Source organism: Miniopterus schreibersii (genome assembly GCF_964146895.1).
Source record: "Miniopterus schreibersii genome assembly, chromosome: 17".
NCBI classification, from domain to species: Eukaryota; Metazoa; Chordata; class Mammalia; order Chiroptera; family Miniopteridae; genus Miniopterus; species Miniopterus schreibersii.
The window spans coordinates 27,618,560-27,638,662 of NC_138117.1; the positions used below are offsets into that span (position 1 = coordinate 27,618,560).

A 20,103-nucleotide genomic window follows, 5' to 3' on the forward strand; every position below is an offset into this window, starting at 1 on the left:
TTATGAGTATTAAGTGGGATAAGCCCAGTGACTGTAGCTGTGCTAACCACTCATTGGGTGGCAGATGATGGGAATGAACATTATTAACAAAAGTCATGAAGATCTTAACTTTGGCTCTCCTTTAGATACAACTCCAAGGATATCCCTACCTTCTAGGAAATGTGATTTCTACTTACAGGCATTTTGATCTCAAGCTGAAATAAAATCTAGATGGCAAATCTGAATCCCATAGCAATGGCTTATGCTACACTGACATGCTCTTTTATTATTATCCTAACTGCAGGAGGCTTGCAGAGTTGAAAAAGAGTGCTTCACACATCACCACCTCTAACTCTAGAATCAGTCCTTTCCTTGAGGGAAAAAATTTTAAAAAATAGTATAACATGAAAGCAGAACTGAAAAAAGGGGAAAGCATCCATAATTTCTCCGTTCTTAACCAAGCTACTTCTTTCAGTGAAAACAATAGCTCCTTCTATTTCTGAATAATTTCACCCTGGGTCCAAAGTACCATCCCCTGTTACACTATTGTAATCATAATTTTTATGGTTCTTTCACACTGTTTTTCAAATTATTTATTTCAAGACTGTATCATCTGGTACAAGTCACATGAACTCGGGGCTTCAGTCGGCCCATCTGTGGTCCCTAATTTTCACATTTTTATTTTAGGAAATGTTGGTGGAATATGGTGAGCTCATTTTCCTCATCAAATGCTTTGATATTTTCTTATCAAATTGTGCTAAATTATATTATTAGCAGTAAATCTTAACATTCTAAGACTCATAGCTGCTAGTAGGTCATCTCATCCATCTGCCTTAACGTTCTTACCATTAATTATTTATTATCATTATGGCTCTCTAGCATTTTGCCCAACAGAGACACATGGTAGATTGAGAAGCGGGCAGAGACGAGAGGGGGAATATTTATAAAGTGCCACACACAGATGGGTGCTTAATAAATGTTGTTTAATGATCCTCACTGATGACAGGGTGGATGAAAAACATAGTACTGAGGGACGTGGAGATGGTGCCTCTAGTTCAGCGAACCTCCTCCCTTGTCTCCTTAATGCACCAAAAAAATTTCAAGCATACAGTTACTTGTAACACATTCTGATTTTTAAATTGGTTCCATTAATGAAGGATCCCATTGATTTGTTAGAAACTGGGGTTTTTCATGCTAGAGCCTAGAATGCATTATTTGAATATGCTCAGTCAGGAAAGGTACCGATGGATGTGGCTCCGCTGAATGTCCTGGAGTGAATTTTGGCAGCAGTCCCCTTTGAGTCTGAAAATGTGGCCACCTGATTATTGTGATTTGGATGCACTGGGGAAAATGTCTGCCCTTCATATTTCCCCAACTCAAATACTGAGCTGCTTGTATTTCCATTACTGTAGTGTCATTCCTTTGATTCAAGTTTGCCCTTCTTTTAAAGTCTTCACCGGGCAATACTTCTATTACTTAGAAAAAGAAAAGATCATTGTTCAAAGGTATAAGCTCATCTTCAAAAAAAAGTTGGGACTCACTAACTTTGATACTTTTACTTTATTATTTTATTGGTAGAAATTCTGTGGTATTGGCTTTGTCGATTTGAATGTTTTTCCTAGGAGTGAGTAGAAGCTGAGAAATAGAAATTCACTTTTGTCAAATTTTAAACTTAAGAAATTGACAAGAGGGAACTGCTCCCTGTTCGTCATCTGTCCAGGGGGATGCATAGATGGGTAGCATTCACACAGAGATCTCATAGAGCCTTACCATTTCAACACTGGAAAACACTCTGGAGGCAGTCTTGTCATTCTCTCAACAGGGGAGAAGTTGCTTCTGTGCCCACGTGTCATGGCAGGTGGTTGCCTGGGGTCCGTGAGAGTGTTACCAGGCCCAGGCGTGTTTTGAGGCAGCATATCCACTTGAGGTCAGCAGGAATTACTGGAGAGTCTTACTTATCAGTCTTACTTATTTCTTCTCCACCTCGTTCCAGAAAATTTAGCTCTTATTTAAAACCAGGCCATGTTGAAATAGGCAAATCAGGGCCAGCAGAACTAAGAAAATTGGAAGTCACCACAATAAACTGATACTGATGTTAACCAAAATGTTTAACAGCAACAAAAATGGATAATAGTGCTTTGAAATTCATTATTCTCTCAACCGTTCATTCTTTTGGGTGATCCGCAAACACTTGCTAAGCACTCGCGTACCCAAAGATGCCAGTATAGACGGGACGTGTCCATCGCGTTTAAGACCCCGAAGCCAAGGAGGCGTTTCCAGGTCACGCTCACGTGCGCCGCCTCCTCCACGGCAGCTTCTGTCACAGGCGTACTGGGCTGCTCGTCCATTTGTCTGTCTGCCTGCAGCAGCAGGCAAGCGCCGTGATGTCAGGGGCTGTGCCTCCAGCAGCAAGGCCTCATAAATATCTGCAGAATGAATGAATGCGGAAGAATTCTAAGTGAAGAGTTATGGTACAGTGAGAAAAGCATTATAATAGATGGAACAGACTTCTCCCTAGATGGATGCTGGTTCTCGACCTTGAGTAATAAATAAGAGGCCATCGGATGAAGAACGTGGGAAAAGGCATTTCATACATGAAAGTCGTATTGGATCTGGGGAGTGGCCTGTAATGTGAGGTCGCTGGAATAGGAGGAAAATGAGTTTTAAATAAAATATAAATATAATCATTTACTCTTCCATTCAACTAATATCTATTGTGTGTCTACTATATTCCAGGCACTCGGCATAAAATGATGAATAAGCTCAAATGTGATCCATGCCCTCAAGGAACTTAAAATCTAGTGGGGAGATTGCATAGTAATCAAATAATCAAGATACCATCTCCAAAAACATAACCAGTGCTCCAGGTTAAGGCACCTAATACTATGTAAGTTCTTAAAACAGGAGGTTTATTGTATAATCAAAGACATCAGGAGGCTTTCTAAGATGTGATTCTTGAGTTGATCCCAGCAGGTGAAGAGGGGGGAAAGAGAAGGTGTGCAGATTCCCCATGCCCATGGAAAGCAAGAAAAAGCTAAAACAGAGAGTGAGAGGGAGCAAATTATGTGACAGAATTGCAGGGAGAGGTAGAGGACAGACCTCGCAGCCTGTGGATGGTGCCTTTATCCTGAGAGTGGGGAGCATGGGAGCGGCTTCTACAGGAGATGGCCCTGATCTGCTGGTGTTGGGGTGGCACCATGTAGAGCTGGCTGGAGGGGTCAGGAGCAGAAGGAAGGAGCTACCATAGAAACTGGAATCAGGGAAGCAGAGGTCACGAAAGCGATTCTACGAAGTGCGCCTCTCTTCAGAACAAGATCAAGTTGCCTGCCTGCAGCCATTGCCCTTTAAAGAAACAGCATATAGGAGATAACTCATCTCAACTTAATATAGTTGGAATCAATATTTTGACACTGGGGTAGACAAACAAATAAAAGTTTTTTAAAATTTTGACCAAAAGGTGAAAAGCAAAGAATAATGGGTGTAATGGAAAGAGACTTCTATAGGCATCTACAGATCTGGTTCTAGTTCAAGTTCAGCAACTACCAGAGGTCAGCGAAGTCTCGTGACCTCACTGGAACTCAATCCTGAGAGCTGTAAATAAAGAAACTGGACCAGATCAGATCCTAGCTCCCTTCTGTCACATTCTATGACTCTAGTCTCCAAACATGAAGTTATAGAAAGCATGGTATAACGTTTAAGTCACAGGGACTAATCTCAAATCAGACTCAGTATTTGAGCTTAAAAAGCCACATTGCCTATAATGTGTTTGATTATGGAGAAGTAAGGGGCCAGAATGCAATGGGAAAGTGTATTTTTACTGTTAAATGGAGCCCAACTGAGGAACATCCCTTGTCAAGAGTCTTACCACTGAGTATTTTAGACCAGTCATTCCAGGATCTAAAAGCTAATTGTATTGGAAAAAACCTAACAAAGTGTTCAAATCCTATCCAAACTAATGAACATTTTTTTACTTGGTTTCATAGAGGTCTAATCTAACTGATGCCAAAAGACACCCCCCCCAGAAGAGTCTGAAATTTATGTCAATCACACAAATGGAAGACTTTGTTATCCACGTAGAACACCAGGGTAGCAAGTGAAGCTTGTGAATTTTTTTTTATTGGAATATTACAGGGTGGCCCAGCCCTGTTTCCTATCCCTTCAAGTGGCACCAATAGTTTCTTTCTCGGTTGCCTTTTTAAATTTCTCACCACCTTTCATTTTATTTATGCCCTTCACTCCATTGTGACTCTGGGAAGACTTTCACCAAAGGAGACATTTAAAAGAATACATCTTGGGCCCTGGCTTAAAGGGCACTTTTACCGTCATAACAGAGAATCTTCCACCAGCTGAATGGTTCAATGCTCATAGAAAAGTTTGAGCCTTTTTGTGTGCCTTTTGAAACACACTGAGAATTTTCAGCCGCAACTATACCTGTCGTTTATAAAAGGTCTAAGATGCCTTGTAACATCCGTATTCTATTTTCCAGAGGACAGAAGGATGTTTCTGTCAGCTCTATCTTATAAAGGTAATTTTTCTAAAGGCAAATTGAGTGTTTTACTCAGTAATTATAGCCAACACATACACAGGACTTAATTCTTTAAGTAGTTCTCTATTCTGATGAATAAAAATCATATTATATGTCTAAATAAAATAGTTTATTTATAAATTTGGTTATTTGGAGACATCTATGATATTGAAAGGTACTCATATTACATATTCTACTTGCCTTCCTCTCTTCTTGCTGCAACACAGTGCTTCCTTTGACCACTGAAAGGAAAGCTTTTAGGATTTTGTTTGAGTGTATCTAAAAAAAGCATCGGTTATATCAAGGATAAAAGTCCTGGATTTTTTTTTTTTAACTAAGGAGTAAACAGTTGTGCTAAAATCGAGGAACATATTGATATTAGCAGCCTTTGATTGCAGAAAAATGCCACCTTCCACCTTTCTGAGGACAAGGACAATGTTTTAGTTATTGGCACATTAAAAAACAATGAACAGTATGAAATTCATTAATATTTTTAATTGAATGTATTTGGGGTGACATTAGTTAATAAAGTTATATAGGTTTCAGGTGTACTATTCTAGAATACATCATTTGTATATCGTATTGTGTGTTCACCACCCCGAGTCATTCGTCCCCCATTTACCCTCCTCTCCCTCCCCCACCCTCTTTCCCTCTGGTAAGCACCATACTCTTCTTGCCAGATCTAAAGTAATTCAGCAGATTTGTTGAATTTCTTAGGACAGCTGAAAGTTTCCAAAAACCTTACTTTAAAACACTACCTATCTTTCTCAAATAAATTTGCTTTGTTTCTCACTTGTTTTATTTGTAAATTCTGGAGGTGCTTTTAAAAATTTCAGCAAGTACTAATTTTTTTTAAAGCATTGACTGTGTTTCCAACTAACAGTTATGGTGCCTTACTGTCCATGTATCTACTGCGAGTAATCTTTGTGACTCTCTGAAGAAGAAATAGCTGTTAGAAAAAAGATGCATTTACTGCTTAATACCATACATGAAAATTTAAGAAATTGCTTTAGAGCTGTGCATAGAGTGACTTCGACTTAAAGGTCTCTGAGCAGCTTTGTTTGCAAATGCCTGCTCTGCGTGTACTAGCAACAGAGAAATGAAATGTTACACATCACTTAGATCTTTAGAAAGACCCGCCTTTCATTTCACAGGATCACACGTGGGCCTTATCCTGCCTTTCCACACTAAGGAAGTGTCAAGTATATGCCATAATGGTAGTATTTTTGAGACTGCAGTAGCCCCCGCACCCCACTCCCTTCAAACCTGCAGCCTCAAGCTGTAATTATGATGCCATGATCAGCAAGTTGTGTTTTGTCAGGTCGAGCCCTGAATGGATGGCAGCATAATTTCACGCTGCTGGTAGGAGCACGGTGCAGCTGTGCAAAATCAGGATGTTTGTTGTTGTTTATTGTTTAAGGAGTCGCTTTTCTCTCTAACAGCCTAATGAACGGATGTTTAGTACATTTGCACTGGTCCACCGACTGTTGCGATCTTGACTTTCAATTGATCAAATGAGGTGAAATAAATCAACAAACTGCCCAAAGAAAAGAGTCCCTGAGATTTTGCCCTTGACATAAAAATGTGTGTTCTGTTTATAACTGACTATTTATTTATATAAATTTTACACAGTTGCATAACATCTACACAGTGAACTATTACATTTTGTATTATACTTATATATGCTAAATTGAATTACATGATTAATTCTTACGGGGTTTCACTTATAAAACTATATGTGAGAAAACATAGCATCATATCAGGTTTAATTGCTAAAATTAAAAACATAAATTTTGCAAGCTCTTAAGAGTGGCAAGACACGGCACCTAACCCAGCAGGAACCAACAGATTCTTTGTTAGAAGTAAAATTAGTATGACAGAAAAGAACTTAGAAGAAAAATGAAAAGTTAAAATATAGAAAAGCAACTAAACACTAAGTAAAATAAATGAAACTTTTATGATATTCTGAAGGTAGTTCGTTTCAAGCCCTGATAAATAGCATAGGGTTCTTGAAATGAAATGTGAAAACCACCTTTTCTTCAGAAACTAGAGATGAAAGAATATTTCCATGGACTCTGAGAGAGCATGATGTTCATTTCTATCTGAATGAGGATGGTGATTGTAGGTACAGGGTGGTAAAGGCCACAGAATCATGGGGAGGAGGAAAATCCAAATTCAGCAAGTGTCATAAGAAAGCAAAGAAGTGTAGGCACGGCAATGCCATTGCTTAAGGGGTGAGGGAACTAAAGTCCAATCGTATAGGAGACAGGGATGTAGGTCAGCCCACCTGGACCCGGGGTCCTGAGCCTCAGCACAGCGCCTCCCTTTGTCATCTCATACAACCTCTCGTAAAAAACAGCTCAGTTTAGATGCTCCTTCTTCTGGAGAGAGACATGGTATTTTCAGCTCAAGAGGTTTTCATCATAAGGATCTCGAGAACTTTATGAAGTATGGACAAGTTTGAAAATACAGAGTTTGGTTTTATGGTTGGATAAGAGGCTGTGAGGATAGAAAGATCTAGGGATGGAGCAGGAAGAGAGGGAGAGGGACAAAAGAAAGACAGGCAGTGTGTGGGGAGATAGAGACTGGCCTCAGTGGGAGAGGAAAACCTCAGGAAGAGCGAGATGGGAGGATAATGGCAGGCAGGCCCCGTGAGCTGCAGTGGTGCTGCTGACCAGGGCTTGTGCTCTGCACTGTTGACAGTTCTTCAGCTGCTTGGGAACTTACACCTTTGAGGCTCCACTACTTATCAGGTGACAGGCAGCACGTTCTGCCAAGGGAGAATAAAAAATTTTAGCCACAGTAACAATAATCGAAGTACATCATCTTTAGGTCTTCAGAAAATCAAATCAACAGGCCACATTCTCTCATTCTGAGTTTCTCTACCCTTGCTTTGAAGAAAGGACATTGAATTTCAGTCTCCCTCTTACTGTGGGATTTGTAATCAACACTGGATTTCTTATAATAGCAAGTTCTTGATCAGTAAAGAAGATATTTTGAAATTTAACTCTTATGACCTCTCCTCACTTGAGACGCACACTCTACACAAAGGAAAATTCACTCTAATAAGTTATGAGTGTGAAATTATTTAAGGCAAAGGGTGACCTACCAGTGACTATGACATAGCATTTATGCTTTTAGTAATGACTTTTACAAGAAAGCAAGTCACACTAAGCCCTTGACCACAAATGTGAGGTGTCCGTGTCACGTTGGAGTTTGTTCTCGCTCTTTCTGGAAAACTTCTCATCTGATATTATAATCAGTTCAACACCCATTTACGTTCTTGACATTAGTATGAGATGTAATAGTCCAAAAAGAGTAAATTCATTTCATGTTTATTTATAGCCAAAAATGGATTAGCCTTCCTGCTTACTATTCCCGTGGGCTGTGCGCATAATCTGCATGGATTGCTGGGATGGTGCTGCACCTACAGCCAAGTTATTTAATGGAGAAAGGACATTCAGAGTCATCCCCGGAATTGCCCCATCTCTGATATTTTCATCCATTTTACCTGAACCGACTATTGCTGCTCAATTTTGTTTTTATACATATAGTGCATTGTCACTTGAATGCAAAGTTTGGGCATAGGGATCAGTGGCATCGGAGATACAAGCTATGAGGTGCCTGTTATGTGTAGGCACAGTGCTCAGTAGAGAAAGGGTGGGAACAGCAATTCTTGGCCTTAGAGGCTTACAATGCACTTGAGAAGATAGAACATATGCATAAGGAAAGAAATTTAATGCTAGCATTTATTTACTAGACACGGTATAGCTTTTAATTTTAATTTTCTTTCAGTAATTGGAAGCCAAACTTAAAGGAGGATCTTCTTATCCTACTCATACATACTTCCATGCGGTGAGCACTGCACATAAACTCTCTCATTTAATCGTCATAATACTGTCTATGAAGTGGATACTATTATCTTCATTTTCTAGATTTAGAAATTGAAGCTCGGAGAATTTAAGTTGTTCAATCATTGTAACTCTTCTTTATTTTGTAAAAATAGGCATTTCTGTCTGCAATAAAGTGTGAATGTATATGCTGAAAATATTTCTGTGACTCTGTAGTTGAAAAAGCTCCCAATTCAAGTGTACTTATTGGCCATATTTAAAATACTTCTTATATAGTCTATCTATATTTTTCTCATAAACTTGGACTTATTTTCATTTGAGAGGATACTTGGACTCCAGATGGAGAAATAATTTTAACTTATAGGAGTGGAGAAGCCAGAGACATGCAGAAATTGGTGTGTATCTTAAAAGAGTTCTAATTATAAGGATCCCTTAAATCTAAAAAATGTTCCCTTTGGTATAAGCCAGCGATTTTCAACCTTTTTCATCTCATGGCACATAAACTAATTATTAAAATTCTGGGGCGCACCAAAAAATACAGTTTTTGCCGATCTGACAAAAAATAGATATGATTTTGATTCATTCACACTGGATGGCTATTGTTGTGTTCACTGTTGTCATTTTCATATTTGACAGTCTAAGGGAAGAGAGGTTGGTGCCCCTGATTAAATAGTCAGGTATTGCATGTTTTAAAAAGTCTTGTGGCACACCGGGTGAAAATCACTGGAATAGACCATCAATTGTGTGAAACGTGTTTTCATTAAAAGTGGTGTTTTGGATAAACTGTTTGAAGCTGTGTGAATTTCTGCAAAAACATTATAGGGGAAGATCACATAAGAACATTCTTGCTGCTGTAGATCAGAATAAGGAATACTAGGTCAGCAAGAGGGAATATTAGAGCAGTAGTAATGCCTTAAAGATTGGTACAAGGAGAAAAGAGCTGTAATGCCGAAAAGATTGGTACAAGGAGCAAAAGAACACACACACACACACTGACACCCTATATCCACACAAACATAAGCATGGATTCTTTTTAGGCAAGTGATCCAAATAATGCCATGTGTTTATGTGTTTTTCTGGCCATATACATTAGCCCTACTAGATCTTTTGTCAGCTGTATTTTGGAAAACAAAAAAAGTGATTCATTATTTATTCTTTATTAAATCCTCACGCTATGTAAGCACTGTGTCTGTGATAAGGATCTAATAACAGAGAAGATAGTCTTTGTCTTCAAGGGCACCCGGCATCCTGTGGCAAAGGGGTTATTGGAAGGGTATGATGAAATAGAAGAGACATCCACAGAGAGTTCCTAGAGGAGGGATATCATGCAGGGCTTTCTGAAGGAGGTGATGTCTGAGCTGAGTCTGGAAGAGCAGCAATAGTAAGTGAAAAGGAAATGGGAAAGGTGGAGGCCCTTCCAGAACACAGCATGAAGAAAGGCCAGGAGCTTAGGTTAGATAATATGTGTAGTCTGGGTGGCTGGAATATAGTGATGACGGACAGATGAGAGGTGAGGGTGGAGAGGTAGGCCACATTTAGTATGACTTTGCACTGCCAGTAAGCATGAGCTTTTGTAGGGTTTAAAGCATCGCCAAGTCAAGTTAGGTATCTTAATGGATCATCTTAGTAGCTGTATGGACAATGGGATTTAGGTAGACAAAGCCAGAGTCTGGGATCCAGTTGAGAGGTTGATGGAAAAATGCAGGCAAGAGATGCTGAGGGTTTGAACCAGAATCATGGTTCAAGGGTAACAGGAACTGGGCAGTGGTGGCGGAGGGCTTATGCATGTTTAGGAGATACAGTTGGTTAAGACCTGGTGCTTATTTGGATGTGGGTGGATCACAGTTTCTCAGAGTTTTATCTTAGGTGTCTGGGTATGGGGGTGCCTATGGCCATAAATCTGGGTGGGAGAGGAACAGGAACAGGTGTGGCCAGTTGGAGGTGTGGTCAGTTTCGCTTAAGGTGCCTGGTTTATCTAGGAAGAGGTGATCAGCACATGGATATTTTAGACTAGAGCTTGAGAAAGAGGTCTCTGGTGACACATTTGGGAGTTGTTGACCTATAGGTGTAATAAATTGAATACACAGCCTCTTCTGCGTAGTGCATTGTGTTGTCTTTTCCTCCTGTTTTGTATCTTAAAGCAAAGATTCAGATTTCCAAAACTATACAATATTAATATTATATCTCCTAGTAGTGCATAAATAACAGAGCAACCCCATAGAAGAGGGCAGGCTCTAGGAAAAGTAGAAGTAACCAGATGGTTGTTTTTTTCCAGTGTGGCCATGGAAGTGCCTGCCTCAGAAGGATGTCACTTTAGCTGACCTTCCCACGGCTCATTGTGTTGAAGACTCTGGCTCCGTGGCTGTGTTCAGTTCAAAATGGCAGAAAAGGCTCCCCCGGGCTTAAACAGGAAGACTTCAAGGTCAACACTCTCTCTTCCACCAGAACCTGTGGACATCATTCGGAGCAAAACGTGCTCCCGGAGAGTTAAAATCAACGTGGGGGGCCTGAACCACGAGGTCCTGTGGAGAACGTTGGACCGGCTGCCCAGGACACGCTTGGGGAAGCTGCGAGACTGCAACACGCACGAGAGCCTCCTGGAGGTGTGCGACGACTACAACCTGAGCGAAAATGAGTATTTCTTCGATCGGCATCCAGGTGCCTTCACTTCCATTTTGAATTTCTACCGGACAGGGAAGCTCCACATGATGGAAGAGATGTGTGCTCTCTCCTTCGGCCAGGAGCTAGACTACTGGGGCATCGATGAGATCTACCTAGAGTCCTGCTGCCAAGCCAGGTATCACCAAAAGAAAGAGCAAATGAACGAAGAGCTGCGGCGCGAGGCGGAGACCATGCGAGAGCGGGAGGGAGAAGAGTTTGATAACACCTGCTGCCCCGAGAAGAGGAAGAAGCTGTGGGACTTGCTGGAGAAGCCCAACTCCTCGGTGGCTGCAAAGGTAAGAGCAGCACGGCCTTGCTGTCCTGTGCGTCCCTGTGCGCGGCCAGGAAAGGTGTTGCCTGCATTCCGGAGGGTGTGAGTTTCTTCCTCCAAGATGTTTTGGTAAGGCAGAACGACATGTGCCTCCAGAGAGGTGCAAAACTCTTTCCAAAATCTCATTTAGTCACCTAGAGTGCTTCTGTCTGTGTCATGTCACCGAATGGCATCCCTCTTTCGTAGATGTTGTGATGTAGGAACAGGTCTAGACAACAGGGAATGGAGGAGTGTGGTGTCCCTGCCCTGTGTGTGTTGATGACTTGGAGGCCAAGGAGAAACCACTAGCTAGATCCATCAGGCATGGAGTCTTGCAGAAGGCTGGAGCTGGGCTCCATGCTGAGTAAAGGGGAGGTGTTGTCTTTGAAGGTGGAGGAGGTGCCTCCTGGCCTGGTTCTCTAGAGGCGCAGGGAAGGAGAGGCCATGTAGCTCAGAGGCCTGGCGGCCCCTCACATGAGCAGGGGGCCGTCTTGCCAAGCTGTGTAAGGCATGAGTCAGTGTCCAAATGCATCCATTGACCTCTCCTTGTGAGTCGGCTCTGACAGTGATGTTTTTGACAATTCTTTCCACAGTTGAGGTATTACCATATCTCAGAGTTCATAAAGTGTTTGCCTAAAATGAAGGTAAATTTGTATGTTTCCATTGTGCCTGCATACATCCAAATCTCAGAGTAAATTTTTTTTTTGCTGGTAATTTCAGTATTTAATTCAGCTCCGTGATTTTGGTTTATCTAATTTTATTTGGGGCTTTGGGGGTTAGCTCAAACTGAGTTTTGTCCCATATATTTAGTCCATATTGCAATATAAGTTATTAGTAAAAAGTCAAAACAGTCATCTTTAGTATTGATATTTTGAGCATATTTTATGAAAATGGAATACAGAATAGAGAAAAGAGTGTGTCATTTAAAGAATTCATAAATTCTTTAAATTACTTACAGTTTCTTCAATTATCCTTTCTTATCACAGTAAAGATTACAGGACTATAATATGCCGTATGTGCCTGGAAATTAAGATTTCACATGATAACCCTCAACATATAAATAATGGAAACAGACAACCATAAAACTTCTCATTTGACATGTCTGATTTTGCACCTTGTTGACTTCTAAAGGCATTTTACTTCCTGGCCAGGATATGGAACTAAATGAAATAAACTGTATTTCTGTTATACCTAATGAGGAAATATGCATTTTGTGGCAAATGGAAGATTTCAGCCAGGTCCTTTTGTAGTTATGAATCATGTGTTTCTCTGTCTGTTACTGTTTGAAAGAAACAGATGTGCTACACGTGTGGGGTTTGGCTTGAAGGTTACTGCTCTTTCCAATGTCAAGTGTTTCGTTATGTATTTTAGTTACCCCTAAAAACATGGAGTGAATTTTGAAGATAAATGAGATAAGCTCTGGATTTAAGGGAGTATTTTGGGTGTTAAGTTAATTCTTTCAAGCCTTCAGGCAATTGAGGAATAAATCATTGTTCCGCCAACTGTTCCAGAGGGAGTTAGTCAAATATGTGCAAGTACGCAGCTAAATCAAAGAAAACTTGAACGGTTAATGCAGTTTATTTATTTATGACAGCATTATTAACACATATCTAAAATTAAGTACTGTTATAGAAAAATTTTTTAAATATATACATATTTTTTTCTGAAACTTTCTCGTAAGGATGGAATAGGATCAATAACTTGCTTTCCCAGATGAGGGAGTTCATTTAAGCTCTATAGTTTAGAAGAAGCAGCCATCTCTTGATGTCTGAGAAGGTAATGTTAATAATGGGTTATTACAATATATCATTATATTCCCCTATGCATCAGACAGATTATTTAAACTTCCATCAAATTATGTTTGCACAGATAAGATATCTACAAACTATACCCAGCAGCCAAGGACACTTGGCTGGGAATTTTTATGCAGTTATAAATAATAAATTTGTTTCCAAATTATTAATCAAGCTAAACAGATCTTTGCTAACCTGAGTTGAGTCTTTACTAGATTTTCATAAAGGATTTTGTTTGTTTATTTGAGTGTCTGCATTTCCCTCTCTGCTTGAATGGTGAAATATTGTGGAAATTATTTACATTTGATTATATAGTAGTTTAGTGAAAGTATTGTTCATTTGTCTGAGGTTTAGAACCTTTTGAAAACAACTCTGTATGGTGCCTTCTATAAACCACTACCTTTTCCCTACACTCTTCTCAAGTCCTATAACTTGATATTTCTCTGGAATAATTCTTGGTGGTGGGGGTGCTAATACTAGGTTTGTGTGAATAGTATTTTTACAGCTTAGGAACAATGGGAACAACTGTTCTGTTAAAGCTGCAGTGAGATGATACTCCAGCCCTTACTATTAATATTACAGCCACATCAGGATCCTACTTACACTATGAAGCTCTCGTGTTGGAAAGCTTGTAATCTGTGTGTTTTCCTAACTTGCTTAGGAGGTAAGATCATTGCAGGAGAATATTGTTCACTTTGCCATTTCAGTTATTGCTCATTCAGTTTGGTAATTCAGTTGAACATATATAGAATGTTCTCTGTGCACTACAGACATTAAAATACACATGTAGAAAGACACTCCCTTTTGTCCAGAATTTAAAAAATATTCTCTTAGCTTAAAGATGGATTTCATATCCTTGAAAATATTTGGGTTTTTCCTCTTTTGGTTTTTCTGTATTTTATAATTTATTTACAATATATCTGTAATAAAGAATAAAAGTTACGAGATTACTTGCCAATCCCTAGCATAGAAGGAAAAACTTCATGTTTTCTCTCAAATATTCCACAGTGGGATAAAATAGCTATTTGTTAACATGGAATAAATACTCAGTAATCAGTTAAGTAATAATTCTTCAGCCATACTGTGTGCATCCACTGTGATACACAAAGTTATTGCAGGGCCCCTTGACCCGTCATCCTTTTGTCTTTGGCTATGATCTTGACACTAATAATTTGACTCTTACAGAACACACTTTTTGAAAAAAAAAGTTTTTGTTTATTTTTTTACAGAGAGAGGAAGGGAGAGGGAGAGAAAGAGGGAAACATTGGTGAGAGAGAAACACTGATTGGCTGCCTCCTGCACACCCTCACTGGGGATCAAGTCCCAAACCCCGGCACGTACCCAGACCGGGAATGGAATTGGCAACCCCTTGGTGCATGAAACAGTGCTCAATCCACTGAGCCACACTTGCTGGGCAAGATCATTGTTTTTTGTTTGTTTGTTTTCTTTTTAATTCATCTTTATTGTTGAGAGTATTACAGATGTCCCCCTTTTTCCCCCCATTGATCCCCTCTACCCTGCATCTGCCCCCCCAGGCCTTCACCACACTAATGTCTGTGTCCATGGGTTATACATATGTGCATACAAGTTCTTTGATTAATCTCTCCCCACCCACTCCTCCACCCCTGTCTTCCCTCTGAGATTCATCTGTCTGTTCCATGCTTCTGTGTCTCTGAATCTATTTTGTTCCTCAGTCTATTTTGTTTATTAGACTCCACATAGGAGTGAGATCATGTAAAATTGAATCAGGACATGCTTTTTGATGTCACTTCTATTGATTGAACTTTCTGGTATATTAGAAACTGAAAAAAATGTCAAAACAGAGTTTAAAGTTTGGTATACTTGAAATGTCAAAATAACATTTTACACATATACAAAATAACATTTTACACATATACAAAATACCATGAAATACAGTTGTATTTTTTGCAAAATAATGACAGGACTAATAGAAATGGCTGTTTTATAATTTTCTATGGTTCAGTAAGATCTGGTAATGTGGCCTGAGTTGATGTCTGTGTGACAGGTAGACTTTGATCTTCAATCTTGTGGGATTGTATGTGCATATGTACTGTATATATGTCCTCACGGAAGGGCCATGTACAGAGTTTCCACTGGGCTGGCACGGATCTCGGGGGTACCATGACATGGCATTGCTGGCCCTGGCGTGCCTTTCCTGGGGGTGTGGAAGGGCAGGTGGGCTTACCTGGCCGCCGCGTCGTGGGCCGTGAGCTGGAATTTGCCTTCATCCTGTACGCCCTCCAGCCTCTGGATGGGAAACGTTTTTCTCTCTTTCCTTTGACCTCTTCCCAAAGGAACGGCAGTAGCTGTTTGTCTTTCCGTGTTGCACACAGGACGTCAGGCGCCCAGGTCTTTGAAAGCGTGTCAGGGACTGGGCGCCCTGGCCTGCGTGTCGGCCTTGGCGGGGAAACAACCACCAGGAAGGGCCCGCACCTCACTGGATCTCTGAAGGTCAAGAACAAAGGGAGCCAACAGGGCCCTCAGGCAAACGCAGGAGCCCGGCCACTTAAGCCGGACTTGGTGCTCAGGGCAGTGCCAGCCAAGAGGCCATGGCAGGTGCTGGTCAGGAAGCTTGCTGTGAGCAGCTCTTGCTGGGCAAGCACCGCATGAGGCAGAATCTACAGAAAGACATTTCTGTTCATCTGAACCAGTACAGGGGGAGGGGTCCAGCATCCCTGGTGGCCAGGCCCCAGGGCTGAGGGGGACACTGTTTATTATCTGCTTCCCTCCCCCAGTTTCCCTGTTTATCCACAGCCACCTCTGATTACCTGAGGACTCCTCCCTCACCTTCATACAGTTTTCGCCATTCTTTGTCCCTCCATCCTTCTCTGTCCCCCCTCGCTCAGGAGAGGGACAATAATTGATAGAGAATTATTTCTCAGCCTTTTTTTCATTAATGGCCCCCTAAGAAGAAAAATTCAGTTAAATTTAAATTCTCCCTAAAGGGAGACACTAAATACTAAGGAATAGGGTTTTGCCAGGTAGGGTGGAGTCTGGAGGGCTACAGACTATTATAATATCTAAGGTTTTTCACCCTCCCCACAAGAGCCTGTTTGCTTCCCTTGGCAGCAGTCTTCTGCGGAAACGCATGGCATAGGGGGAAGGGGTGACCTGGTTTTCTGCCTCTGGCTCATTGCTTCCACGCACCCTCATGGCCACCGCCACCGGCATGGCCCCGTGCGGCACCTGAAGCAGGCGTGGGAAGGGTCGGACACCGCAGTCATCTTCGGATCCAGAGGGAAGCCGGTGGTGGCAGGTGTGCACTGTGTACTTGGAACTCCAGCTCTCTGGAGAGCCAGAGTCAGCGTTGTGTTTCCGGGGCACGGTGCCCGCTTGGATGCCCTATTGGTGGTAAGTCCTTGAGAACCACACTTCCTCTTCTAACTAAATTAGAGCATATGCCTTTCAAGTCACGGAAATAGTAAAATGAATCCAAATAAAACATGAACTCCTGTGTACTCACCAAGGGGAAAAGAATGCATAACATTTTCATTCTATTTATAGTTTGTGGATCAGTTAGTCTAATGCTTTGAATGAAAAAAAAAAGTTATTGGAACAGAGCTATAAATGATTTCCTTTTAGTGCAAGAACAGAATTTGTCACAGGTTGTGCATATATATATATATATATATAGACACACACACACACACACACACACACACACACACACACACATATATACATACACCATACAGTCAAGTGAACAGAGCTGCCCAGTTTAGCTTTCTGATGACTTTCTTAGCAATAAACAGTAACAGTAGCCGTAAGAACCATAAATGGACTCCAAAGTATGAGCTGACGCAGTGTGAGTGCTCGCCCAAATGTCTCCACGTCGAGGGACCTCGGTGGGCCGAGCAGCGCTCCGGTGTCTGCCTCGGGTTGCCAGCGGCCTTGTTAGTGTGCCCATCAGACTGTTCCTGTGCTGTTCACTGTTTTCCCTCCCCACTCTTTCCCCTCTGCATCCCAGCTGCACAGATTAGGTTGCTGGTGCTCTTCCCAAACATGAAGCATGGCATGGTAGTCCACAGGTGCTCACAGAGCCTAGCTTAAAGGGACTGGGCCAGTATGTGGAGGTTTAGTTTGGAGATACGGCTTTTTTCCTTTCTAAAATATATAATCTATGCAGATGAACTGGTTGAAAACCTGGAAGAAATTTGGTGTAAAAATTAAAGCAGATAAGATAGAAAACATTGGATTTTGATTAAAATGTTTGAAATATTCTATTCTTTAGCTCCTGTGGTCCTATTTTTAGATCCATGCTTCTCTGCTTTCCCCAAAAGACCTGAAAATGCACCACTCTGTCCACTTGGCCTCATCTGATCAGGGAGAGAAGTGTGAGGAAAGAAGACGAAACTGATGGAAATCTCACCTTGCATATCCTCTTCTTTAGGGCGCCATAGGTCTAGTTAATGCCTCTGTCCTAGGTTTATTGTTAACAGTACATCCTTTCACCCTTAGGAAGTGTCCCACATTGGGCAATAAACTATATGATCACCTTACGTGTGAATGTTTTTTGGGGAAAAAAGAAACTGCCCAAGAAACATGCACTTTTCATTTCTTCTTTACTTCTTGGTTATATTTGAAGAGGGCCAGTCTTCATTTTCAAGCCATTTTTCCATCTCTGTTAAAAAATCATTGGTTTTCATTAATATTAAAAGAAGACATTCAGATTCCTTTCAAGCTGGATTTTTAGATCACAATAGGTTATTATCACTTTCAAAGTAATAAAAAAACTAAGGCATTCTTTCCGCATTATCTAATGTTAGCACGGAACAGAAGTACATTGGCAGTATTGGAATATTCTGTTTTTGAAAATCCATGTACACTGCTTGAGTTATTAACAGATTTGTTTTCTTTATTTCAAGTGAGACACTTGATAAAGTGAATGATGTATTTTAGGTAAGCATAAGTATTATGAAGGAATGGTCACAATATTTAACACTCTCCACTTTGGAAGACTATGGAAGGGTTTGAATAATGTTTTAGATTAAATGTTCTTATCATTATCTCCCATTAAAAAAACCCAGAAAACCAAATACTTTCCAAATGCTATGAATTTATAAGAAAATCCCCATAGTGCAGATGCCGTGACCTTGATAGCTTCCCAATATTATTGACTTTTAAGCATTTATGTTGTTGAGTGGAAGGAACTTTGTCCTGAAAATTTCATTTAATAATTGCATGAAAGTATAGTCATACGACAGCTTTGATTATGCAGGGAGATGGTTCATCATTGCCTTATCCATTTTACCTATATTGCTACTATTTAACTTCCCCCAACATGTTAGAGAGTTTCAGGACACCCTTATAACCATCAGCATTTTGATGTGGCACAGCTATAGCATTGGAACTGAACTTGAGAAGGTTCTATTTTTGAATGTCACTGATCTTTTTCTTTTACTAGTGCTTTTATATTTTACAGAAATATTTGACATATGGAATGAAATGAAATAATCTCTTCCCAGAGAACCCACTAATATAAAATTGTTTGTTATGGAATGTCAAATTGGCCAATTTTATTGAATATTAAATAGTACATATTAAATATTGAATATTTGTTGAATGTGAAATATTACATGCACTGAATCATCAAGAATAAAAAGCTTTGGGCATTCTATTTATTTTTGACTCCTCTACACTTCCACCTTATTCTAAAAGAGGCAACTCACTAAAAATACTTACATTAATAATTCAAAGAAAATCACAGTAAAAGGACTCAGTTTGTATATCCTTGTGAATTGACCATTCTGATGAAGAAAGACATTTTCAAAATAATTAACAAAGTTGATTCTAAAAGAATTATTGGAATAAAAGCTCATTTTTTTTCAAAGCATGATCATATAGAAAAAACTCCAGCTGCTAATATATAACTCTCAAAGTAAACTTAGATTACAATAGATTTTTTTTTGTTTTGGCATTGATTTAGCATTGGTGGTTCCATTGTATTTGAGAATAACCCCAGAGTTCCATGACAGTCAATAATCTGTAATGTGCTAAGGACAGGTACGAATTCTGTCCAATGTAAGGTTGGTCTGTAGGAGTTAGTGACTTTGATAGTGAGTGAGCCTATCTAGCCTCCCACCAAACCCAATTTGTTTTGTTTTGTTTTTTCTCTTTATTGACATATATACAAACTTTCATTAAATGTTCCTGTACTCTGTAGGGGAGATTGTATGGTACAGTAGAGATTGGTGAAGCTCTTAGGACACATCCATCATTAAAATAACTTAGATATGCTGAGAGTGAGAGAGCTTTTTAAGGTAGCAGTTAGCCTGGAAATTATTCTTGCCCACCATGAGCTTGGTGGTCATTCATCCTTTATCCCTCTCTGCAGAGGGACAGAGAAAGATAAAGAGTCCCCAGGCCGTGCCGGCCAGCACACGCCCCATGTGGACACTGGTGGCATGTTGCACTTCGGGCACCTCTCAGCAACAGTCAGCCCTTCACCCAACTTACTCTTTCCCGGTGTCTCCTGGAATGTGGCTGATGATGACTTCATAGTTTACAGTCAGAACTTTGAAGGACTTGAGGGACCAAGACTTCTCTGCAATTGGTGGGTCAGCCTTGTTGTGCAGACATAACCGATCTAGAAGAAAGAATCTGGACATGGACCAGTTGGAACAGAGAAGTATAGTGACTGGCACAGAGGTAGGTGATAGAAAAGTAGAAGAGGAAGATGTTCGCTCTCATCCCTCTAAAAATTTTCCAAAAGGCACTAAAAGCTAACGTCAGAACTGTTAGACGTGAGCAGAGCAAGGATGCTGGGCCAGGTACAGAGACTCACCAGGGCAGGAAGCCCTGGATGCCTAGCAAGGGGCAAAACTGGGAAAACAAGAACCTTGTCCCCAGGGTAACCTGTCCTCCCCAGCATATCCCTGGTCATGCAGTTTAGACCCCTGAGCGTTTCCTCCCTAAAGATAACATTTAGGCCTCAGTTGTATTTCAGCTCCAGGCCCAGAAAAG

The 20,103-nt window shown here is 40.6% G+C and overlaps 1 protein-coding gene across 3 annotated transcripts in view; it reads left to right on the top strand.

Moving 5' to 3' along the window:
• Window positions 1-20,103, top strand: part of KCNB2 (potassium voltage-gated channel subfamily B member 2) — a 310,129-nt gene that overhangs the window by 17,807 nt on the left and 272,219 nt on the right. For all 3 annotated transcript variants that reach the window (XM_081117207.1, XM_081117206.1, XM_081117208.1), the window contains one exon: window positions 10,631-11,312. In XM_081117207.1, the coding sequence (XP_080973333.1) occupies window positions 10,734-11,312 (579 nt within the window). In that variant the 5' untranslated portion in view covers window positions 10,631-10,733. The remainder of the gene's footprint in view (window positions 1-10,630; window positions 11,313-20,103) is intronic.